General features: G+C 38.7%; 1 protein-coding gene across 1 annotated transcript in view; it reads right to left on the bottom strand.

The window, feature by feature from the left end:
- Positions 1-26,237, bottom strand: part of DPP6 (dipeptidyl peptidase like 6) — a 567,251-nt gene that overhangs the window by 33,208 nt on the left and 507,806 nt on the right. The window contains exons 9-16 of the mRNA XM_065627152.1: positions 23,673-23,827; positions 22,441-22,538; positions 18,391-18,514; positions 17,475-17,513; positions 11,143-11,250; positions 10,463-10,554; positions 8,793-8,840; positions 6,543-6,661 (exon numbers count right to left, since the gene is read on the bottom strand). Of these exons, the coding sequence (XP_065483224.1) occupies positions 6,543-6,661; positions 8,793-8,840; positions 10,463-10,554; positions 11,143-11,250; positions 17,475-17,513; positions 18,391-18,514; positions 22,441-22,538; positions 23,673-23,827 (783 nt within the window). The remainder of the gene's footprint in view (positions 1-6,542; positions 6,662-8,792; positions 8,841-10,462; positions 10,555-11,142; positions 11,251-17,474; positions 17,514-18,390; positions 18,515-22,440; positions 22,539-23,672; positions 23,828-26,237) is intronic.

Raw genomic sequence — 26,237 nt, 5'->3', positions numbered from 1 at the left:
TGAGCTGATGCACTGTGCTAAAGCAGCTCTTATTATAAATTATTGATTTCACTTAATTTCTTTTGTAACTTAGAGTCACCTACACTAACAATTTATGTATATATGGTACCTTTCAGAAGCGTAACCATACATTTCAGGCTTGTATCATCAGTGTGGGTGGGAGCTTGTGCTGCGACCACATCAGAGGGCATAAAAATCTGGATTTGTAAAATTATTCCCAAACATATTTTTAGATCTCTCCATCCTGGAAGACTAAACCTTGCTAAATCATGTGCTGGACTTTGGGGTGTTAAAATGTGATTAAAATCAAGGTTAGGACAACCTGTCATAAAGCAGAGACAGATGATTTTATGATACTTGGTAGTGAAAGTCCTTGCTGACTCCAATAAAAATCTGGAAAATAAAATAAATGTAGAGTAACAAAAGGACTTTTAATGCTCAGAATAAACCTAGTAAGTGGAAACAGCAAGCAAAGCTCCTAAGTGTGCCCATGTCCAGATGGTGTTTCCACAGTCTACCAAGAGGAAGGAAAGAAGATAACTAAATTCTCAAGAAACAGTTTAAGGAGCTGAGAAGTTTACAGCTACATGCTGCCTCCATAAAGGATAAACTTGCAGCACTTGTCTTTAAAACTCATAAATACACAGACAGAATGAATTACATGTACAATGATATGAGGAACTTGACTCATTATCACTAATTTGGTTGTGTTGCTTCTTCATTACTTTGAATCACTCTCAAAGGAGATCCTCGAATTGCAGCATTTTCCTGCTCAGTGCTTGCACTACTTGTTCTCTGTTTGTGGGACTGAACCAGGATATTATCTGCTAGGATCGAAGAGCTATAAATCCTATTTTTGATGATTTCCCAGGCCTATAGGTATCCTTCAGCACTGTAGGGCCAGGAGTGTAGTTACAGAGCTGTTGTGATTGTGGCTCCTGGCTTAGAGGACATACCTGCGGAAAACCAGATATATACCCAGATAAATCCTTTCCCCATTGGTTCTGTAAGTATTTTATCAAACACAGCTCAGTGATAACATATCATTTTGCTCTACAGCTCCAAAATTGCCTGCTAGTAAAGGCAGAAATGACTTCATTCCCATTACCTCTGATTACTGATCTACAGCATCTGATAACAGGAGTGCTAGAGAGACATCCAAATCAGATGATAATACTTTAACATTTTTGTTAGAAGAGTCTATTTTCCTTTCTCCAAAGAGAGAGATGGCTTTAAAGTCATTTGACCTGGGCAATACTGACAATAAAAACTACCAGTCAGCTACAAACACAGGTTTCCGCAGAGATAATCTTCCAAAAGCTAGGATAAACTGTAGTGATTTTATGGTATTTCGAATCAAAACAATCTACTGTTTCTGGAAAAGGAGGAAGGACTTCAGACATATAGAAGAAAATAGCATTCCCTGTCTGATGTCTCTTATCAAAGCGAAAGCTGATTTTTCCCAAATTGGTCAATGAATGAAAGGATAATGCACAGTGCAGCAGCAAATGCACCTCTCTATCACCAGCAACCATACCAAGCATGAGACAATAGTTTTCTCTTAGCCCTCATTACAGTCATCTTTTCTCTGTGTAACTACCCTTTTTCTTTGTGTCATCCCTAAAAATGACTAATCCTGTCCTGGTTTTTGTTCAAACAGGACCAATTCTCCTTTCAGTACTTTTTCTTTTCAGTTAAGTTTATTCTAAGTAACTGCACTTTCTGGAGCTGGCTACATGATTTTCAGACAGTGTCTGCTTCCAGAACTGATAATGCCTCATGTTTACAGTTTCACTGAGCTAATGGTAGAAAGGGTATGCAGAGAAGGCCCAAATTAAACTTCTTTCCACAGAAACCAAGGTGACTGATGGACCTCTTACATTCCACAAGGGAAGGGTTGTAAAAGGGTTGTACCTGCAGGAGAAGTGGACAGAACAGGTAACGAAAAATTAACTAATGAAGTATTCCATCCTATACTATATATACATATATATATATAAAACATCATACTCAGCTTAAAGCTGAGGCATCACGAGGATCTCAGTCTCTTCTTTCATGGCTGGTGTCCATGAAACATTCTGCCCATTCTCCTGACTACAATCCTAATCTATGCATTCCTGAATCTGGTTCCCATTTGATGCTAAATCCAGTCTGGGACTTCCCGACCCCTGCCCTCCAGCATCGGCTGGATCATTATTGGGGGATGTCAATATTGGTTTTGTATATATTTCTATTATTTCTATTATTATTATTATTACTACTATTAATAATAATAGTATGAATGTTTATAATACTCTTTTTCATTGCTATTGTTTTGCTAAAGCTGTGGAGCTTTTTGTTTTGCTTTTACCCATAAGTCTCTCTCCCTTTTCTCCTTCCCTTTCCCTGGTGGGGAGGATGGGGGTTAATAGAGAGCATCTGTCACCTATTGATCTGCCAGCCCAGCCTTAAATGGTGACAAAGACTTGATAATGCATGATTATGGAGAACTTTAATTAGCAGGCTGGTAGGCATTCCATGAACAACACCCCTATCATTTTCATCATGTATTAAATGGCATTAATTGCAGTCATGTATGTATGTGCTAGAGGTCTTCATTGCTATCGCTCTCATCTCCGAGCTAGAAGGCATTAACCCTTTGTGGGGAGCCTCACACCTCCCTGAGTGCATTGAGATGGCCAAGATCAGCTTATGGCTGAGGTCAGCTGGTGGAGACTGACCAGCTAACGTAAAGAATGCTACGATGTCACTGTCTGCAGCAACAGGGACTTGAACACCAGGATCCAGAAAATCTTTGCCAGTTCTGTGTGTTTAAGTGAAAGTCTCAGTGACTTCACAGATTTTTTATGAGAGTGAAGGCGCTGTAACCGAACGTGCTGCACAGAGTGTCAGAGTACAGGTCAGCCTGCAACAGAAATGGTTGCATGTCCTTTCTTCCCCCATGAACAACCTCATTAGGACTCAAGTTTTAATAGCGCTGGAAGGTTACACTGGGGAGCGAGGAAAAGAGGCATTGAAGACAAGGTGCACCTATTTAAAATGGAAATATCAAAACACTACAAAACTGACTGTAGTGGTAATCATTGATCAGGCTTCATCCTTCAAAGGAGAATGAGCTATCACCTAAAAATGAGCTTTAGTGCTTTACTGGCTCCGTGTCATTCAGCCTTGCACTTAAACATGTTTGAGTCCCACTAAAGAAACAGGAATAAATTGCTTTCCACAGCCCAAACTCGTAATTTGTTATCTTTTTCTCTATGCAATTGAATTTTATATCTCACTCCAGATGAGAAAACCCTCAATTAAATTTATGTAAAAAGTAGCAGAACCTTTCCATCTAGATCTTCTTTCTGTTTATCTTAGAGGGAATCAGTGGCAGTGCCTGTGCTGGTTTATGAGAGGAGACAGAAGTGTAAGCCCATATTTTATGATGAAAATGACAGTAGGAGTGACCTTGCTCCAGCACATACTGCTTTTTCGGCAGTGTCTAGAAGAGATAATCTAACAGCAGTCTGCAAAGCGTCAAGTTTCCTTAGATCCTGCTGCAGTAATTTAATCATGAGCACATAAAATTAGATGAAAAATAAGGCAACTAGCCTTCTGGGACTGAGTGATTGCAATAAATGTTGCCTCCTGACAGTAAGCATTACACTGTCCTCTTGAAAGAAAGGTTACCTTTTATTATAGCATACTTCTCTCACTTCAGTCTGTGCCAGGCAGCACTGCTATTAAGCATAGTCTGTGGGACAGCAAAAAATCCTTTAAGACAATTACATGCTGCTTCTAAAGTACTGAAGCAGTGAGTAGAAAACTACCAGTCTTGACCTTTGGGGTCAAATGAGCAATGCCAGACCTTTTTTGTTTCTTTTTAAAAGATACAAATTTTCCATTTCTGTTGCTTTTCATTTAAGTATCACAGAGTACCTTAGAAGCATCAGTTGCTTAATCAAATCCTCCAAACCTTGCCAGCCATTTCAGAGAGGTTAAGCTGAGCCACAGTCCCGCCTGTGTCTCTAAACTCAGCGAAGTTTGCAAGTTAAAGTCATAAAGAAAGATAATAAAAGGGATAAAGTGAAACTGAGGTATGGGGGAGCTAGTCTCTAAGTGTCAGTACAGAAATTGTTTTCAAGTCACAAATATTTTCCCATGCATTTGTCTTGTGGGCAGCTGAGAAAATACAATTTTTTAAATAATTACAGGCTTGATCACTGCAAAATCATTTATGATCTACCCTTAAAGGTACGTATGGGTCTGACATAAAGTCATACACCAGCTACTGCTACAAACACACACTTCTGTAGGCAGAGTATGCAGCAAGACCTAAGCTCTGAGTGCTTTTATACAATGCAGACAGAGAAGAAAGCACCAAACAGCTGTAGGGGCTCTCTGCCACTGTCTGGTCATTAACATTGACTCCAACTGTGATTTTTTTTTTTTTGAGAAGCAGAGGTGAAAACTCCTGGCAGAAGCCCTTGGGTAGCAGATGCTGTAAGTAAAACGCTTGTCCACTCTGGTGGGCTGCTGCTCATCCACCCTCATGATCAACTGAAGAATAAGCAGGACTCTTTGATATATCCTCATTCAAGCAGCTTTTCCATCTCTGTGTTATTTGTCTAGTTGAATAAATAGTATTTCCTGCTAATCAAAAAGATACTAGTGTATGACTGCTTGTGAGCAATAAAATACCCTGAGAAAGTGAGGCAAGGCCAAGCTCCAGCTAAGCAGCCTGAGGAGATGTGGAAAAGGAGCTCTCCTGTTAGTGCATCCAAGTGATTCCCCATCAACCCACAACAGCTCTACCCTAGTTGGATGACCAGAGTCTGACGGGATTACTTTTATACAGGAGTCTGCATTTCAGCCAGAACCAGATGTTTCCACTGACCTGACCCACATCATCTGTAACAGGAACCAAAGGGAGTTGTCTCTGCTGTAAATGTACCCATAGGAGATAAACAAAGTTAGATGGATCCTACATGAAAAGTGCTACAATAAAAAGTAAAGTTGTTCCTGTAAATTGCTTGAAAGCAAAGAAGTTGAAAGACCTCTCACTTTTGGTTATGTAAACAAGGAATCACTCCACCAAATGTAATGGACTAATATTTTTATAAAATCATTGAAAATGGAAATCCTACCAAGATCTCTGTATTTTCTCATGTATACATACTTTGCAAAGGTATCCGAATGGAGACATTGATATTAATTCCATGGTTCAAGCTGTGCTGTATTTATGCTACACTGAGATTACAGTTTGAGAATTTAGTCCTGTGCAACGAAAATTCGGACGAAGATATATTCAGCAGATGTAAACAGGTCTAACTCTAATGACCTTATAATGGAAGTATTGTTTTCAGCAGCTGAGAATCTTGTCCACAGTTTGTTATGCAAAATCATTATCTTTTGTATTTGGATTAACGTACACACTAATAAAACTCATTAATCTCTTCAGGTATCACTGCAGGTTTTTGTGAGTGAGATGCAATGTAATCCAAACATATCACCCCATAACTGTTGATAAGACCCTTGAGAAACCTTAATCTTGTTATTCACAAATGGTGAACACTTGTTAGTCAGAGAAGGGTCAGCCCATGCATTACCAAACAGACTGCTGGTGGTCAGCACAGAGCGTACTTAGTTGCTCTATGACAGCATACACTTTTCTTTACATTACACACGTTACTTCTATCTTGAGCTGTTGAAATCGAGGCATTTCTTGTTGTCTTGCTGCTTTGCAATACTTGCTTTAGAGAGCATGCAGCCGTTTGAGCAGCTTCAATCGTAACAGCGGGTGATTGCTGTGCATGCATTGAGTGTGGAATTCAGGAAAATTAAACAAAATTAAATTACACAGGATTAAATGTTATGGAGTTATGCATTTAGTCCTATCAGAGCTGGAGAAAGCTGACTATTATGATTCTCCTCCTGAAATGTCCTCTATCCTTAGCCTTTTGGATACTCTGAGGCATTTTCAACACAGGAAATCTCTGTTGGACCTGTAGATTACTCCAGGTTAAAGTAAATTCATGATGAATGAGCAGTGAAACACAAGATATCCTGTACTTTCATTGTCGAGTAGGTATCTTTCTGGAAATTGCCTTTTCTTGGCAAACTGTCTTTTCATTTTAACTTACTTTGAATCCTCCTGTTCACAGTACTGGTACGAGTTGATGCATTTGGAACTCAATCTCAGTCACCCGCAGTTAAACCCACCTCTCTGGTTTATCTCTCACAAACTTTCTGATGTTTTATGTCCTCTAGGTTTTGCTGTTACGGTAACTTAAGGATACTTGGAGTAGCTACAGGAACGTACCTCTATCTTTAATAGTCAGATATGCACAGAAAAAGGATGCACACATCTGCTTTCTAGTTAAAAATAAAAATACACAGAAGAAAAAATAAATGTGAAGAGTAATGCTTTAAAAGCAAAGTGACCCAGATATTTACGGCCAGTCTTTCAAGCTGCCCACAGGATATCTAAAGATATCAATGCTGGCTGTAAATCCTATCCTTAGGCCCAACAACTGGAAAAATGAAACCCAACATACCTTCACATGTCAGTAGGAAGTATTGCAGATTGTGACTGAAGGATGCACTGAAATAAGTACAGTTTTCGATCAGATCACAAGACAGACACCGCCTGTTGAAGTTTCCATTTGTGCTTGCGCTGAAAAAGTTAATACAAGTCCATGAAGGTCATTGAACAAATGTTATCTGGAAGGAAAATTACTAGAGCCTTACTGTACTGTAGAACAAGAACATAAATATAATGTGTCCAATACTAGTAAGAGACAAAGTATTTCCATTTGGTTGAGTTTAAATAGCAGTAAATTTTTTTTTTTTTCTTCCTGAATGGAGAATATATAAAAGGATATTGATGTCTTTTTTTGCAAGGTCAGGTGGTTATGAAGGAAGGTATAGTCCTTAAAAGAAAATGATGGTTGCAATTCCACAAGAGGAAGTCATAATTTGGTGAATGAAGGCATGAAACAATGGAGCAGTATTTCTACACCTAGTTATATTATAACAGACAATAAAGAATTGTAATTGCTTTCTGTAAGTTTCTTCCTGGTTGCCTCACTGGTCTGATTTGCTGGCAGCTGCCTCAGAGGCCAAAGCCCTTTTTGGGGATTTAAACAGTTGCTCTTATAACATCCAAGTAGAAAGGAGAGATTGTAATTAGAGATCTGTTTTTAAAGAACGTTATGTGGCCTTTCATACACTCAGAGTGCTTTGTAAGAGTCTACTATACATTGAAGAATGAATCACAGATTATTAGCAAATATTAATAAATAAGAATTTTGCACTGCTATAGCACTTTGAAACTTCAAAATGCTTCAAGAATATTAAATAATAGATCTTTTCAGTGTTACTGTAAAGCAGATGACTGTTTTTTGCTACCATTTCAAGGTGGAAAGACATGTTTAGGGCCACAGAGAATGAACTGAGTAGCTCTTGGGTTCTTCTTTAGATCATGTCTCTAAAGTAAATCCTGTTTAAAGCTACTAAATCAGACACAAAAAGGAAAAAAACCCAAAAGATCTTCATCTGACATAAGCTGTCAGAGCTCCGGTGGAGTTCGGTCAATGAACATATGTCAAGGTTGCTGCTGATCTGACACCCTTGGGCTGGGACAAGAGACAGTCAAACTACCCAGATCAGGGAATCAAATACCTGAAGTGAGGCCAAGATCACTGTGTAATCAAAGTAAGGTCAAGGACGTTGACATTTTAGGCCTCTCTTTCCCTGTTGCCTGCATGGGGAGGTGAGGTTAATGAGGCACCAGGGTGAGCTGTGTGCCGAGAAGCAGTTTGGGTCATGCCAGCAGCTCTTGAGCAGCTGTGCCTGGGCTCGGTTTTTGAAATGATATTTTCTTCCCATTGCAATAGAAAGGAATGGTCAATATAATTTTGATTTTTTTTTTTCTCCTTCGAGAAAATAAACACTGAGCTGAGCTACTCTCAAAATATGGTGGAGTGCAGTGAACAGGCATAGAAGTCTTGAAAGGGAAAAAATGATTCAATTACAGGTAATTTAGTTCACTCTAGTTTCCTTTCCACTGAGGACAAAAAGTATGACCATGTTAGAGAAGGAAAATGTACTGACTGCCCCTTATCAACTGATACTATCACCAGTTCTGCCTTTTGTTGCAAATGCTGAGATGACAGCAGGGTGATTGAGAGGGAAAATAGGACAAATGGAATAATGATTCTAAAATGATTATTTAAAAGCTTGGGTTTCCTTTTCTTTGTAATCTGCTCCCACAATACTTTGCAGTAGCTACACTACCAAGAGATTACCAAAAACCAGCCTTTTACCCATCATACGGTTAGGGAGGATACTAAAGTCATCTAGAATTGCAGAAAAAACATTTGCGAACATAACATATTGTTACTTCTTTTCAGTTTTGTGAAGAGGTGATGTGCTATCAAATTTCCATGAACTCCTATCTAGAAGTATAAAACCAGTTTATACCACTAGTTTCTATAGTTCTGAATTCTTTCAAGTGTTAAGCAGTTGTGTTGGAAAGTTTTGTGACAGTTGATCATTCTTAAGACAAATTTAAAATTTGCAATAAAATGAGAAAATTGCTAAAATCCCCCACATTTCCAAAAGTCAAGCATTTTGCTTACTATTGTTTTGCTCTTCTATTTTCTCCAGTGACACATTGCAAGATATTTTAATGCCATGAAAGACAAACACATAAGAAACTGTTTCTATTGCAATTACTTATGCAATGGCTGTGTAAGATTGAAAAAACCAGGAAATTCTGTATGCAAAGTTAGTAAAGCACATACCTGTACAGATGTCGCCTCCTTGGCAAATCTTCTGTGCTGTGGAAATAACTGAGGAAGAAAAAAATTGAAAGGCAATTGCATCAGTAGAAAGTTGTTCACAAGTATCTCATACTACAGCATCTTCATTCACATGGCCATTTTCCTGATCTTGTAAGGGCAAGGAAAGTTTAAATGAGCTAGAAAAACACACAGAGGGACACATCACTGCAGAGGCTCAAGCAAGTACATCATAGGCAGTACTGCAGTTAAAACAGTGTGTAAATGTTTCGTTCTAGACTGGTCATGCCAGCAGATCAAAAAGGATCAAGTGATTAAGCGAAAGACCTTCACATTTTTACCTCAAGATTTATGGCTCAGAATTTTCTTTAAACCCCTTTTTTTTTTTTTTTTTCCTCTGGAACCAGTTTTTACTTCTCTGGCCACTTTTTATCTATCTATCTATCTATCTATCATCTTTTATTCTATCTATGTGAAACTCACTGAAATGTCCTCTTTGAAAAAGGGAGTTGAACTTCCAGGGAAGACAGAGTATGAAGTCGAAGAATACTTCTTTGCCCTTATTTTGTGCTGAGACTGGGGTGAACTCCTTTTCTGGCTAAACGGCGAAAGCCCCATTGTGTGGGGACAGTTTCTGAAGGCAACAGGGACGTTCTCCTGGAGGTGGCCAAACCTCAGTCCAACGTGCAGCGTCCAGACTGATCCCCCAAATGCATTTCATGGCAATAACGACAGACCACAGGAGCAAATGTAGCATCTGTGGGCTGAATAACACCTCAGGCAGGTTGTTCAGCCCTGCCAACCCACTTGCAATAAGCTTCACTTGCCAAGATGTACATTTTGATTGCACAAATTGTACGTGGTATTTTCTGCTTGACTGGCCAGTTAAAACGCAAATAAGACTTTGGTGCTAGTTTGCTACTTAGCTCTGCCAAGTGTTAAAAACCCTTATATCATACTGAAGTTGCTGGTGCTTGAGGGCATTCAAAACCTTGAAGGATCAGCGTGGTCTTGATAATCATTCAAAGTTTATCATATTGCAGAGACTTTTTACTCAGCTGTTTAGTGATCATAAGAAACTGAGAGGTGAGAGCCTTGTATCCACCTGAAACTTCATCTAGAAAGGAGTCTATATGGTATTTGATTCCAGAAAGCCTTACAAATATTTTCTTACATAATTTCTTGAAATGTATTTGAAAAAGTAAACATTGACAGAAGTTAGTTTACAAGCATAAAGGGCAAGTGTGAAGAAGGTGTGTTGGTTTTTTTTTTTTGGTATTCTCACTAAATACTTCTTTTCAACGCATCAATATTTTTGCAGGTCAATAAAGGATTCTTTTTAAAATTGACTATCTAGGTGGCCAATGAAAATATACTTCTTTCCTTCAGTGGTTAATATCAGAAGCTGCAGCAGGATAAATCACTCTCCTACACAAACGTATGTAATAGTCAGAGGAAGAATTTTGAGCTATACAGAGAAAATCAAAATAACACAAGATATATATAATGGTGTGAGAAGTTAAGCCAAAATGGAGCCAGTTTCTCCTGCTCTCTTATCTCCATCTCCTTATGCTCATGCATTTCAGATGCATACACAACACCACTGTTACTAACCCTATAGTCCAGGGCCAAACAAAGGAGGAGACTGATTTGTCAAACCAAAGTTTACTTACATTTTATGCCTCTTTTCATCATATGCCAGTATCTTTGTGACATCCCAGTCACCAGATGTAATAGACTGTAAGGTGTCACCGCTACTATTGGGCTGCCAAAAGAAAAGAGAATTAGATTTCTTTATTCTTAAAATAAGTAATCTGAGCAGAGCTCCTCTTCTGAAAAAGGGAGCTCTTTTGACTCCATTCCTTATTAAAACTAAAACATGCATCTGCAATTTCCACCCCTCCTCCTGCTATTTCTGTAAGTCTTCAGGCATAGAAATAATAAGAGAGTGAGAGTTATCTTAACCATAACTCCACTGAAGATAATGGGATGAATTCAGCACAGAACAGCTTCAAGCCCCTTCCTCTAATCCAGCGTGCCCATGGGCTTCTGATTAATCCCTTATGGCAGTGCAGGGATTTACTTATTTACGTACAACTAAGAAGGTATTAAAAAAGCAAACCAAAGCAATGGTATTGTTTGGAAAGGGTCAGTTGACCTTCTCTTTTAAGTATCTCAGTTGGAAATTCATGTCATCTAATGCCCAATAAAGCATCACTGAAGGTTTTCTTTTATGCGCAAGACCCACATTCTACATTTGCACCTTCCAGTCTCACTGATACAAGCACAGATACTACTTTTTATTGCTTTCTGCTTCAGGTGAGACCCAAAGCAGTGGCAGTGAGTGAGTCACCTGTGATGATGACATGGCGATGTGGTAGAACTTCCCACGTCCTCCCTGGGGAATGGCTCGGACAAAGAAAAACTTCCGACCATCCTTGGAAAAAATTGGTTCTTCATTCTGTAAGGGGCAAATTTAAAGGTCGTATTACCATTAATTTATTGTATTAAAATTTATCGTCACTGCAAAACCCAGTGAAATACAGAGAGGTCTTTAACAGCAACCTGAGCAAACAAAAAGCCCACTGAAAACTGAAGAAAGTTTTGAAGTTTGTTGCTTCTTGCTCTTGGGAAAGCAGACAGCCTTCAGCTGTGGAAGACAGGGACACAGGCAGCAAGGAGAGTTCCTTGGCTAGAAAGTCAATTCCCATTTGCAAAGCAAAAAGTACACATAGACAGCTGACTGCTTGGGGCAGTTGGAATAAAGCCTTTAGAAATGGTCGGAATCTCTCTGGCACAAGTATGACAAACCCTGTTTACTCTGTGGGAAAAACTGGTCTATTTCTGTCCTTGAGGAAGCACCACTAGTGGCAACTAACTGTTGTATTTTCCTGCTTTCTTACAAGCGCTTATTTCACTGAATTATTTAGGAAGGGGAGGATATCTTGCAAACTCTCTTTGACACAGAGCTCCCCGGTGAACGTGATGTTTGACTTTTATTGAGTGAATAGAACTTTCAACTAGAGACAGAAGAGACGCAGCAGAAGGAAATCAAACACCACATATGGCAAGCGAGCATTTCCTGGAAGGGTCTTTGTCTTCTTTTAGTACAGGAACCCCAAGGCACACGGGAAGTCTCCACTGCAGGAGATGGTTGAACAGCAGATTACAAGGGAAAGCAGAAGGATGGTCCATATGTTGTGACTCAGTAGCACTGTACCAAGGGAACTGGTTAGATGAACCTTCTCTACTCTGAATCTTGAATGGTTGCAACTAAAACAAGAGCTGAACCTCTGCTGAATGTGTCCTGTGATATCAGGCTGTTCTGGGGACTGTCTGAACCCTGCCTTCCCCCGCTCGGCTTCATTGACCCTTCTTCTTCAAGGGCCATCATCAGGGAAGCTGTCGCTCAGCCTCTTCTAGGTCCTCCTTTGGTTCAATGTTATTCAAACACCATGGCTTTCTGTTTGGCACTTGTCCAGACACCACACTGGACCAGCAAGAACTTGGTTGTACCAAGAGACTTGTGGATAATGCAAATACCTACAGCAAAGAAATAAACATTTTTATTTTGCATAAGCTAACATATTATTTTTGCTGTATGCCTTGCTCCCAGTCCTTTACTGATTAATCCTTTTCCACTACTTAACAGATTTATCAACACTGTATTAAGTGTTCAAATGGTTTGTTTTTCCTTTTATTTTCCCCTGTTTATGTTTTCAGTATATTTTAAAATATTCCCATTTACAGCTTGTTGCAGCTCTATGAAATAATGGTTTCATTTGTTTCTGACATTGTTCTGGAACCTGAAACACAAAACTCTATATTATTTCCAAATGTCTTTCATGACAGGAGAAACCTCATTGAAAAACAACTGTGATAACTTGGGCAAGCCTTCTGCTCGACAGGTTTTCCTTTACTGAGGTAAATAGCAATGAGTTCACCCTATATTTCTGTATCTGTGCCTACTGCATTATATATTCCAGCAATACGTCTCTGCCAGTGAGAGCAGACATTGTGCAGATTAGTTTGAGGTTCATTCAGAGTTACAGCGGAAGGAGGTACACGGCACGGATGACAGATCTGAAACTTCAGCACTTGGCTGATGTTATGAGACAGCCTGTTCGCATGTTCCTGTTGCTGGAAAGAAAATGCACTAATACAACCAGAACTTTGTTTAGGATCTTGACAGAGATGGTCACTTATCCCAGATAGCAACTGGGGGGATGTCAGGCTGAAAGGCTTTTGGAACAGGATTTTATGCTGTATGGAGCTACACTGGACACATAATTAAAATATTCTCTATGTGATACAGTCAGAGCATTTGGTTGAGTATTATTGACTGAACCCAGAACACTAGAACAGAAGAGCCCTCCTTGAAAACAACATGAGATCAGGGAAATGTCCCAATACTTTAAGTGTGTCACAGGGTCATAGTTCTGATAAACAGATAGGTGTGACATGAATCCTTTTAACCCTTTGCATTTTGGCAAACACTTCACTGAAATTCAACAAACTGTTGAAAATGTACATTGGCTTTACTGCGACAATGAAGTCACCTCCTCTTTTGGGCACAGGGGCAAGATCTCTTTCCATCCCCTGTCACACTCAGCCCCTGGCGCAATGCTGAGCTTCACCCTCCATCCCTGTCCCCTTGTTCATCTGTGCTTGGGTACATCACACCAACGGCCACCTCTGAAGCCAGGGCACCTGCACCAAAATACAGGGTCATCAACTGGAGAAGGAAGGAGCTTGTGTTTCTGGGTATTGATCCCCTCCACTGGATGGAATCAGGACTCTTCGTTTAAGCACCAAAGAATCTGTTTGTAGCCAGAAGCTGCTTTGTTAGCTCTGGCAGAAGAATTTGAGTATTTGAATTATGGCACTCTGAGTCTTAGTTCTGCTGTATCCTTTGTCTTTAGGGCAACATTAGGTCTATTATGTGGTTGTTACATGACAAAAGGGCTTTACAGGGTGAAAAAGTCAGTCTTGTTCGTAAGCTTCTCTGAACTCTTTTTATGTTAAAAATCTATGTTCATATCACCTATTAAGTATGTGTAAGAATCATTATAATTTGCCAGGATTAAGGCAAGAGAGTTGTAAAAGAAAAATGGTGTGAGGTTTTCAACATCTCAACTTTTGACAGAGAAAAGTCTGTAGTTTCAAACTGAGGTAATCTGAACCATGAGGGAAATAGGAGGACTGGAAACAGAAATGCAACCCAAAGGAACTGTTATCAGGGGAGGCCAGCCAGCCCACGCGGGCAGTTTTGGAGGTTACATGTCACTAAACAATTTTGTGGTAACCTCCTGGTCTTGACAACATCAATGTCAAAGCCTACAGCCTCTGGTGGAGTTGGAATTGCACCCTGGTTTATAACTAATTTTGTTTGGGCCATATTAACAACTAAATAAATAAACAAATTAAAATGTCGGTAAAGTTTATCCTCAGAAGGTGTTCAGAACTTGTCTTATTTCTCCCTTGCTGACTCATTGTATATGACCATCACTGGCACTATTGGAAAACGGCTTCTTCACAAAACTTGAAACAGAATTGTTTACAGCTATAGTTGCTGTTTCAAAGAATTTTTATATTTAAACAAAAGTATGAGTAAAGTTCAGTCTGGCTTTTATGCTGAGAAGTACACAAGCAAATATATAAATAAAAGCAGTGAAAACTTTCTAAGTCCCTAGGCAGTTTTGGTGAACCTCTGCCTGTTCTTGTTTGTGCAAAAGGTTTGAAAACACTGGCCATATCATCTGACAAGGAGTGTCAGATACTTTCTAGCAAAACCTGTGCAGACACTGGATATTTGTCACAATACTTTGAGTAATATATCCTATTTTTCAGCTACACAGACAGTGACAGTAGTGTTTCTCTTTGCCCGTGTTGGAGAGAGATTTTGGACTTGAATAAAATTCATTCATGAAGGGAACACAAGATCATTTACTATGACCTTCCATACACAGACTATCAAATGTCACGGAGTTACCAAACTACAACAACAACAACAACAAAATTCAAATTAATGGGTTGTATGCCCTATCTCAGATCTCTCAGTATTTCAGACTACTGAAAAAAGTCAACCCTGTCATCCTTGGAGACTTCATGTTCCTGGTACCTTCTGATCCTGATGTTTTTCTCTCCTTGCCTCTTGCTCAAAACGTGAAGTTTGCCCCTTTTCCAGAAAGACCAGATGCACTTAAATTCCCAAGAAAAAGGTAAAGCTCCTGTATGCTTTTCAAACCAGGTGTATGGAGTACTCTGAAGGAGTATTTTAAAGAATGAGGCAACCAGTTAGATTCCTCGGTCCTATTGATTAAAAATTGGGGGACTTCTCTAGAGTGGATCTGGTCAATGGTGTATACAGAACAAGTTGGCCGGCCAGGCAGTGTGTATCTTCTTCAGGGTGGGCTGAATCATGCTTGAGGTCCATTGACTGTGTGACCGCACTGCTCACCACACTGGCTGTCTAGAGGGGGAATTAGGCACCTGACTCCTATGCATACACCTATATTAAAATGTCGCAACCAAGGAGTCTTCATCCTGAGCTGAGACACGCTCCTGAGCTCCTTCAGTAGCTGCCTAATGTGCCATTCATCTCCTACTTAACAAGGTTAGGGGACACACATGAGCATTTCACATTTTCACATAATTCTCAGTCAGGCACACATGCCATGAAAATAACTTGCGAGTTACCTAGATTAATGTGCCATAGAGAAAAAGGTAAATATAGAGAATACGATTATCCTAGTAATCATATATTCAGTCAAAACCAGAATTTTAAGTAATTTTGTTGTCAGAAATACAGGTGAAAGAGCTCTGTAATTCTTCAGACTATTAAAAAAAGCTTTTGAACAGTAGTATCAAATGTCTCCAAATGTTCCCTTAGTTTAGTACTGATGTCTGACTCATTTGTCTGCAGTGAACATCCTTTTCTAACCTCAAACTAAGCATACGATGTTTGGAGATGTAGTAAAGCAAACTATATTTCCCTGGAGCAGGCCTGTTAGAGACTGACAGATCATTTACTGCAGTTGTTCAGGACAAAGCACCATCTTCTAATGCCTGTTCACATAGTAGGTAAATGACTAAAGAACCACAGCAGTGTGAGAACACAAGTCCTACTATACTATATTAATGAAAGTCCCAGTAAATAGTTGTGAAAGGATTACAATTATCCTTGGATTTATAAAATAAATGAATCCCTTAATGTACCCTTTTTTTTTTTTTTTTTTTTTCTTTTTTTTTAAAGATACAAGATATAGGCAATTAATTTTCTCTTTCTCTTTGGAGCTTTTGTTTTCTACTCAGGCCAACACTGTCCTTATGAACGTAAAGAATACTTCAGCAGCATTTTTATTCTATGCCTGGGCATACCAGTGAAAGATTATTTGAAATGCTTGCAGCACAGAATCTATTTCATCTGTAAAATAATTTTTTATCTGGATTAGACATAGCCTGTTGCTGTAGGACAGCCACTGCACTAGAGGAGATCATCGTACTGCAGTTTCTGTAGGTTCTTGGATCCTTTGAACAAGCTGTGACAAAAAATGTGAAATGCTTTAAATCTGTACTTGGGAAAAATATCGTACAAGATCTTTATCTGACATGCTACTCCGTGTCTGGTGTTCTCGTATCCCATGAAAAACAGTTCAGTGTTGTGGCTGAATTGGCATCAGCAGCTTCTCTCTAAAGAACAGCTTAATCAAATCTGAGGTCACTTCACAAACTGACTGCTGGAGAAGTGTTATAAATGATCTTTCAGAGATTTATGTGCTGGAAATGAAGAGGTTTTATATAGATGTAAGTTGAAAAAAACCCCTTTTTTCTGAAAAACAAAACAAACAAAGACAAAATCCCATAAATCAAAACTCTTTGAGGGTTTAGATTTTCTATCCTATTTTCTATTTCTATTTTTTCGGGGTTTATTTTCATCTTTGTTTTATTTCATTTAGGGGATGGCAGCACATAGCCATACAATATAAAAGTATTACACACAAGTTACAGTATCAGAAGAATTACATGACACAGTTGTCTGTTAAAACACGATATTAAACTGCATCAGGTAGTGTCTCCCCATTCTGTGCGCTATGCAAGCTCTCATTGTTTTAATAGCCTCATCAACACTTTAATATTATTTTTCACGTTTCTTACATATGCAAACACCTGCAGGGTAACATAGATAATTTTGCCAATTTAGCTTAAATGACTTAAAAGTTTTATCTGCATGATTTTGTCTCTAAATGGACATAGGCACTTTTAATAAACTGACCTTTGATCTGTTTTCAACAGTGGACTTCTTTCCTGTCTAGAAGACGAGAAAATAAGCACCGTGCTGCTTGAATTCATCATCATTCTCAACATACAGCATATAGGACTGCCTCTGAGCCTGACAAGTGTCACACAGATACTGTCAGTGGGTGAACTTCCACCAGTTTCAGCTTTTCATCTCTTTTAAATCCAAGTAAATTGCAGGCTATGAACTGTGGGACCTACCAGAGAAGATGGCATCTCCAATAAGAACTTGTTTATTACTGGGAAACTGTTTTCTGTAATACAAACCATGCCATCTTCCAAGTGTCTTTCTCTAGGTCTGGAAATCAGTTGTTCTCTTTGAGGAAAAAAACAAAGAAAAAAAAAAACCTACCAAAAACTTGACTGCAAAGAGAAGATCACTGTTACCTGTCTGTGCAGCCAGCCTTCACTTTCATCTTCATGTTTCTAAAACAAAATAAGATCATTAAAGACCATACTTCGTGTATTACAGTTTACTTAGCAGTGCAGGAAGCAGTTGTATTGAATCTGAAAAGTTGTGCAGAAGCACAAGAAAACTGCTTAAATATGTGTTTTGGGAGTATAACCCAATGACTGCTCTCATCTTTCCTCTTTGATGAATATGCACATACTCATTCAGGAAAGCATTTTACTCACACAGACAAAACACATAAATACACAAGATACATTAATCCCCTAAGAAACAAAGCTTGTTAAGAAGAAAATAAAGGTTGAAATAAAAGTTGTTATTATAAGAAAAGATTCTGCCCTGTGCTCTGTGCACAGTATTGCATCATGTTTTTCAAGGGATAGATAGATCAGAACATGTTTCTACTGTGGAAACACCTATGCCAGTTTAAAAGATGGTATCTGCTAATACTTACACAGGTTATATCAGTGCATCATTCACATTAGTATGTCTATTAAAGGTGTTAACTAAAATGAAATTGTGTGTGGATGAGCACGAGACATTTTTAATGTAATTAAATATATATAATGCCATTAAACTAGAATGCTGCAAAGATATTCAGGTTACAAACTATTGATGTGTGTGTGCTTGTGCATGTATACAGTTATTTCAAGACAAATCGCCAGTCTCTTACACATACACACACAGTGTGTGTGCAGGGACACATCGTTCCAGGCTTTTTACAATCGTGTAAAAAAAAAAAAAGTAAATACTGCGTACATTGTTTGCATTCTGTGTCTGCCTAAATAAATGTGTGCCAGCTGCCTGGTTGCCAGGTACGAAAACTGAAATACTTTCTCCTTGAATGGGTTGTGAAAACCAATTTAAAATGACCATTGGTCTTATCTCTCCTACCTTTGTGCAGACTCCCGTGGTGGCATCGCAGAGCGTCAGGATTGACACGTTCTGGGCCCTGTTCAGCCAGTTTACTGCCACCTTGGTGCTGGTTGCCCATTTCACCATGGTTATGTAGTAGTCCCTGCAAACAGACACACATAAACCAAGTCACAATACTGACATCCTAATGAATTGCCACATGGCAGAGCAGCCGGAGGCTGCTGCAGGCAAACGGTCCAAGAGAGATCTCTGGTTATTAAGAACGCTGTGTCTTGATGTCTCTGGGCTTCCTTATGTGTGGATTTCAACCCCTAAAAATGCCATTTTTAGGGCTGTACAGGTGTTTTATCTGCCACTTCTGAAAGTCATTTTCAAAGAAGAGATGAATGCAGAGATAAAGAATCTTTCAAGCTATTTTATCTTCCAAGAAGGACTGAAATGCTCGGAGCTACAAATTTATGCACAGGTAGAAAAGAAATTGCAAACCATTTCCATTCTGAGCACACTAACTGGCTGACTCAGACCTATCACTGCCAATGGTTGGATTCTTTATGCTTCTGAAGAGTTAACAGCATTTAAATATCCCTACTGCACACCACAATATCCATGAGTGTTGTATTAAAATGAAAATAGCAAGAAGATAGAATTTAGAGAGAGGAGGGTTTCTACAAAGCAGATGCAACTGATTCCCATAAAGACATCAGCAGAGATGTGACAGTTTGCATTGGCGAAACAACCATCCCACAATCCGTGTACCATCCTCTATTGCTGGACATATTCAGGTTGTGACAATACTTGGAGTAAATCACTAGTGTGGGCTGCACAGTCCTGTAATCAATATCTTGCCCTAGACAACATAGGAGAAGGTTTGTGTAATAGCGAGCAATGAAACCACCTTGGCTGGGCTGGAAAATGCAGGGTCACAAATAAATACAGCGATGGTCGTCGTCTCAGAGCCGGTCTGCAGTGGTACTCACAGATGTCCACCTCTGCAGCAACTCAGGGCCTCACCAATTTATCTGTGGCGTAAAACTCTGGCTGAGCTGACAAAGCTGGTGATGCTATAATATACTGCTGATGTTATAATATACTGCTGGGCTATGTGGGCCAAAGACACCCTTAAATTAAAATATGACTTTTCACTGCATACAGTCTATAAAAAATTTATTAGTTCATTTGTTTGCTATAAAATATGTATAAGGAATTGTTGTTCTCATTGGAATTAATGTGCCGTGTCACTGGAGAGTACTTTGTGTTCTGGCAAGCGCTCCTGCACATACTGAAGAGAAAGGGCAAAAGCAACAAAGACCCGTTTGTCTAGCAAAATAACAAGTTGGACATTGATTTTGTAGTTTTCAGTAATATTTAGTGCCTGAATTTGGCTGAGGAAAAGTAACAAAAGACCTCAATGATTGCATTCACTGCACTGGAAGTAAAGATACTTCCAGGTGAGACAACAGCAGTCTGAAAATTCAGTGCCTGAAATAAAATTGTAATTTTACTCTTTATCAGCAACAGCATAGGCCCTAAGAGGAAAAAAACCAACAAAGCAAAATTAAACTGTGTAACCATCTCTTATTTCTCTCCAAAATTAACTGAGCAGATTCAGTCTCCCCATGAAAGGAATGTGAATTTAGAACATATTGTGGCTTGGAGCATTTTTTCCATAAATCCAATTTAAAGTTTGAACAACATACATTCACTTTTTACATCCCTCTTGCTATTTGAACACAGGAGCCACAGCTCTTTCTCAGAAACTTTAATTATTATTTTATGCCAATATCTTCCCTACAACTCCAGAGATGGGCACAGAGTCTCAATTTCTCTTTGAAGCCTCTTCGAGCCATCAAGTCCACAGATATGGCAGCCAGCAGGCAACTACAGATACTTGTATAGTTATTTTTCCAGTCTTAGAGTAGAAAAAACATGGCATTGGAGAAAATTTGGCAAAAATGCTCAGAATGAAAGATTTCTAAAAAAGGAAATATTATCAAAATTGTACCTTTCCCCATGAAATATGTTTTCCCATCATCAGCTTTGCCTTTTTTTTTTTTAAACTGAAAAATATCTCAGTTCTGTGGAAGATTTCTGACTTCCTTTAATTCTGAAAGAAAAAAGACCCTGGCATATCTCCACTTTATTCTCAGTTTCATTAATTGTACTAAACCACTTTGCTTCAGATAAAAAGAACACCAAGAAGCACTGTCCTGTCCATATATCATCTGTGTGAACAGATTGAGCACACTGAAATGCTTCAGATAGGACCACTCTGCTTGAAGATCCTTATCATCAGCTTCCTCTGCTTCCTTGAAACTGTCTTCTGTAACTAACTGTACGGTACATCCCTCTTGTCTATTTTAATGAAATGTTATCACACTAATCCTCTCATTTCAGAAAGCATATGAATAATGAAAATGCACCCCTATTGCTCTAGCAGCACTACTTATATCATGCCTTAGGGATGGAAATCGCCATGGTTTTGATGAAATATATAGACGCTAGTTAATTAAGATATATTTTGCATCATTTTACAATATTGATTGCAACCAAATAAATTGCAACCACCCATAACCGTATAGGACAAATTCATTAATAACACTCAGATCCTGCAGTCTCAAGTTATTACTATAACTAAAACATTTCTGAGTCTTTCTGTTTACAGATTGGGCTAGCACCAGAAAAATGATATTGTCCAGGAGCCGCAGTTCTGATACTGTGATTGCAATACTGTGATGGGGATCCTCTGATCCTGGATGGCTACCTGTTGTGTACAGATCTGAAGTTGTTTTTCTGAAAGGCAAGTGCAGCTATGCCCATTTGGTTTGGTGACAGGTCGTACGTCTTTTGTTGCATAAATGGATTTGGAATATTTTAGAATTATTCAGGGAAAACATGTTCTGAGGCTGACACTAACTTTCCCAGCAAAGAAAGGAAACTCCCACCGTGCATAATCCGACTGGTTTAGTATCCTCTCATTAGATGACTACACAGCCTATCCACAGGCCCTATATATTTACCATGCATAATGAAGATCATCCCTGCATTCTCCACTGCCCTCCAAACTGCCTTGTTTCTTTACTTTTGTGCTCTACCTCTGTCTTTATTGTCACTGGAAGAACAGATTGAGCAATTTAATGTAGCGATCATTAAAAAAACGCGAGCACATGTTTTGTTTGGATGCTCCTACATGAAGAAGTGCTGAACCTAGGAAGGATAATCTTGCAGCATTACATTTGGAGGGGTCACTATGGATACTTTAGACATGGAAACAGAATCTGATTTCTCTTGGCCTGCTATAAAGCTATTTCAAGTTTGAATCAAAGTTACCGAAACCTGGATTTGGATTCTAATTCTGAGCTTTTCAGGGAGGAGTGCCTTGCATTAGCTAAAGCTGTTTCTCTCCTGAACAATGTGATCTTCCCTTCAAGTGTTCGCAGACCCATAAATGAAGCTCAAGCTTTGACCACACATTGAAGTTGAAGCCGAACTTTTAAACTCTTGCTGAATGCACTTAAGCACTTAATTATAAATGGGTGTCAAAGCAGTTGGCTGAATTGCAGGCCAACTTCTAAAACACACTTGCCCTAGAAACAGCAATGAGCTTTTGCTCTTATATTTAGTTTGGATTGGGCAATGTATTTGCAGAATTTCCACCTGGTTTCATTCCTTTGTTCATGCCCTAAAGCAGTGAGCTCGTGTCTGCTGTGTTATAGGGCCGCCCTGTTTCTATTTCATGGTCTTTCACACAGGCTGCAGACGATATCCCCTTTACAATTCCTGTGATTACGCGTGCAATGAATGTGTTCCTACGGATTTGGGGACATTCTGACAAGTTCTCTAAAAATAACCCTACTCTGAAGTTAGCCACAGCGATTTCAAGTAAAAAAATAATAATGTTCTATAAAAATACACATAAGAAGAAAAACAATTTGAAAAATTGTAAGCAGATTTACACAAAATAAAACTCTTACAGAGTGGCAGAGAAAGATCATCTTGAAAAAAGTCAGGGTCTGATTAAAAGCCCTGAGAGAAAGAGGGTCCAGCATCCCAGGGCAAGAAAGCACCTACCTCATTCTCTGATCATCTGGTGGAGTCATTTCCAGGTCATGGGTAGGTCCGTTTAGACCAATCACGTGCAAAGAAATAGTTGGATTTTCCATACCAGCCTGGATTTTAAAATAAGAATAAATTACCCTATCTTATACAACACAGAATGGTTTTCACTTATCATTTTATAATCCCCTTGAGTTATAAAATAAAATCCCGTTGTATAAGGGTACAGACTGGACTGCCTTGGTGATTCACAGGAAAACTGCAATGGTAGTGACATGGCACAGAGGTATGGAGAGGTTGGTAGGCACAACCAAGGGGTAAGTTTACTTAGGACACCTCTAGCCTTGGTAAAAGATGTTACTTTTCATGGTGACTAGAAATATTGCTATTTTATGTATCTTTTGAGAAAAGGTTGTCTAACAGGATGACGGTAGACATGGTAAAATACTGATTCATTTTGTATTGTAGGAAAGGGCATCCCCCGCTGAGTCACTGTTACTGTCCACAAAACCTGCATATATGTGGATAACTCCCCTATTAAATTATGGCTCAATTTGGACCAACACGTGAAGTCTTAAGTTATCAGTGCATAAAGCGAGACACCCAGAAGAAATGACCGCAGCACAGCACGCTTCAGTACTGCCTTATAGTAGAAAATTACAGCAATAAGAGCAGCAAGTGTATCAATACAGGTGGAGAGCTGTGCCGGTGCCGTGTGTCTGCTGCAGGAGCACTGCAATCAAGGAGACATTTGTTTTTAAGCCTTTTCTGTATTTCACTGTGTTCCATGTAACACTCAGGCACAACATGTCTCTCAAATCAGACTATTTCCTCTGACATTAAGCCACCCTGGATATTCTAAGAAAGCCCAAATACTAAATTTTCCTTCTATATAAAAGAAAATGTATCTAAATGTAGGAATGCTGGCTTCCAAACTCTCAGACACCAACGACTCCATTCTAGCACAGAAATACAATTGCTCTTGTATTGGTACAAAGCAAGAATTTTTAAATTTTATTGTCATTATATTTAGAATTACCGATGCTCAAATCAGAAAAGTGAAATTTTACAAATGCAACTAAAGAGTAATGAAGATCACATTCACTGGGGAACAGCTTATCTTCCCTTAGATCTGTTTATTTTTATTGCTTATGAATGTGCACCATTATACAGTCTTCTGTCTGAGCCTACTGGAAAAAAAATTATTGTTTTTTGACAGAACAACAAGACTGTATATTTTACCTTACCTTTGGATAATGATATGTTTTAACAGTAGGGTAAAGGCTGCCAGTGTATACAGGGATCTCCATGGTGGGGACTCTGGAGGCATTAATTGTTGCATATGCTAACCTGGTGCCATCAGGAGACCACCAATGAGCAATATGAGTCTTCAAGATTTCCTCTAATCAAAAAAAAAAAAAAAAGATAACAGAAAAAAAGGCTATCAGACATAAATTACCAGTTAGCAATAAACGAAACAGCGTAGATATGAAAATCCCAATCTAATCATGGCACAGGGAGGATGCCACAATTAAAAATACTCATTAAATTATGCTGTATACACAAACGAACACAATTTATAACAATTACTCTGAATATATAGCTTATTAAGCATAGTTAGCTTTCTCAAGCAACATCAAGTTATTCATGTTAGTATGTAAATTCATGGCAGGAGAAAAGGCCCTGCTACTCCTACTATGTGTCCTGAACATGGATATGTGAACATATAATATATACGTGCATGCGTTGGCAGAGCTTGGGTTCATACCTACCACATGGTCACACAACCGTAGCAGAGAACTCTGGTGACTGAGATTTAGTTCGTCTCCATAAAGAGTTCACAAAGTCACACCAGATACATATCAATGGATTAAAACACTGTTTATAGTTAGATATAAGCGCTTCAGCTACAATTTAAATTTCCCTAAGGTCTCTTGCCAGTGGGAATAAACAAAAATAGCAATTTTCTATAGGTTATGCAATGCTGGAACTTTGTATGACATCACAAGATACCAGGCTTTAGAGTCTGTGGCTTGAATACCATCTTGACTTTTATACCTATTTCATTTTTTAAGTCACTTTTGCAAAGTAATTATCAAAAAACAGGCAGGGTCAGTGAATGAACCTTTTTACCACTGAATTTTGGGATTACAGATTTTTTGGTGATTTGAATAATGTAGTTGCTGTTGAAAAGGTACTCAGAGAGATGCCAATATAAATACATCAGAGTTCAAATATGCAAGGAGAAAACAAGATTGCCATCATAACAAATTATTTTGAAGGCTGGCAGAACCTAATTCTCATTAAAAACAAATTCAAAGAACTTCTAATTTTTAATACTTTTTCTTATCATTTACTATCCTTCACTGTAAAAATGACTTCAGCTTATAGATACCCAGAAAAGCTATAAAATTCACTCTTTGTCCAAAGTGTCTCCAGTTACTGACATTTGGAAGACATTAACTTGGCTTTTTAAACCTCCCATTTTTGTGAAAGGCAATAATGTAATCCATTTTCATTAAGAGGCTTAATATCATATGAGTCACTCCTATTTAAGCCATAGCAGAAGGACTTGCATATGCTGCACAGATTGATGAACAGGAAGACAGGTCTCATTACTTTAATGTGAGAATAAGAATTACAGAGGCTGCAGAGTGTTTCTAAGCCGTCATCACTGACGTCTTGCTACACAAGTCCAAGTAGTTCCAACACCTCCTGTTACCGCTGGTCATTGCAAAAACAAGCGAGGATTTTCAGAGTTCCAACCCATCATGTTTGTACACCACTCTAGGAAGATTCAACCAGAAGAGTAGAAATGCACCAAAGAGTATTTTATTTATTTAAAAAAAAAAATCTTGGATAGAGAGAATAGACAGACAATTATCATAGAGCAAATGAATACCTTTGTTAATCCAGACTTGCGTATGGCTTGAGATAAAACTCAAGGTAACGTTAGAAAACGTGCAAGGGAAAATCACCATCAGTAGTTGCACCTTCTACAAATAACAAATTAATTAATCAATGCTTAATGGCAATACCTAAGTGAGGTTTCAGAAAGATGTCTACAAAGCTGCAAATATTGCATGGGCAAGCACATATCTGGCAGATTTGCTTTGCTGCATTGTCCCACCTGTTGTTGGTTGCTCATTAAAGACATAAATAAGAGCATAAAGGAAAAGGAGTAAAAATGGATGGCAGATGAATCCTTGACATTTTAACATTAATTAGGAATGACTTTATTCAGCAAACATTTTCTCCAAGATCTCAGACTTAATGAAGCAGATCTGCTGAAAGTCACATGCCAAGAAAGGTTTTAGTGCAGGTTTTGTGGTCCTCTGTTAATAAGATTTAATTGTGTGAACCTTTGCCTTGAAACAAAGCCAGGACCTTGCCATTATTAAAGAGAACAATTAGTTTTAGCAAACCAGAGAACACTCTTATGAAATACAAAATGTATTATTACCAGAAAGTTTCAGCTGAAAATAAAACCCAATTTGCAGACAATTTGTTCTTGGGGACATTTTATTCTTTGTGCTTGCATTTACCACATTCTCAGAAATTTGGTTGCATTCAGTACTCCTGGGTCTTTCTAAAGACAGTTCAGAACCCACTTCACATGCATAAGAAACAAGGTTCTTAAACACCAACCCGCCCCCTCCGCATATACCTCATGAGCTCCTAGCTGAGAGTATAAGGCGATAATTGATTAAAACTTTTGGTCTCTTCCTCAAAGCTTGTAGTTGCTGGGTGCTACATGCTGTAGAGATGCTGTGAGTGAGCTGCAGAGATTTGTTACACTCAGTTGCTGGTGG

This window comes from Caloenas nicobarica, chromosome 2 (genome assembly GCF_036013445.1).
Source record: "Caloenas nicobarica isolate bCalNic1 chromosome 2, bCalNic1.hap1, whole genome shotgun sequence".
Taxonomy (NCBI): Eukaryota; Metazoa; Chordata; class Aves; order Columbiformes; family Columbidae; genus Caloenas; species Caloenas nicobarica.
The sequence above is the reverse complement of the archived record's forward strand: the minus strand, read 5'-3'. Positions and strand labels throughout refer to the sequence as shown.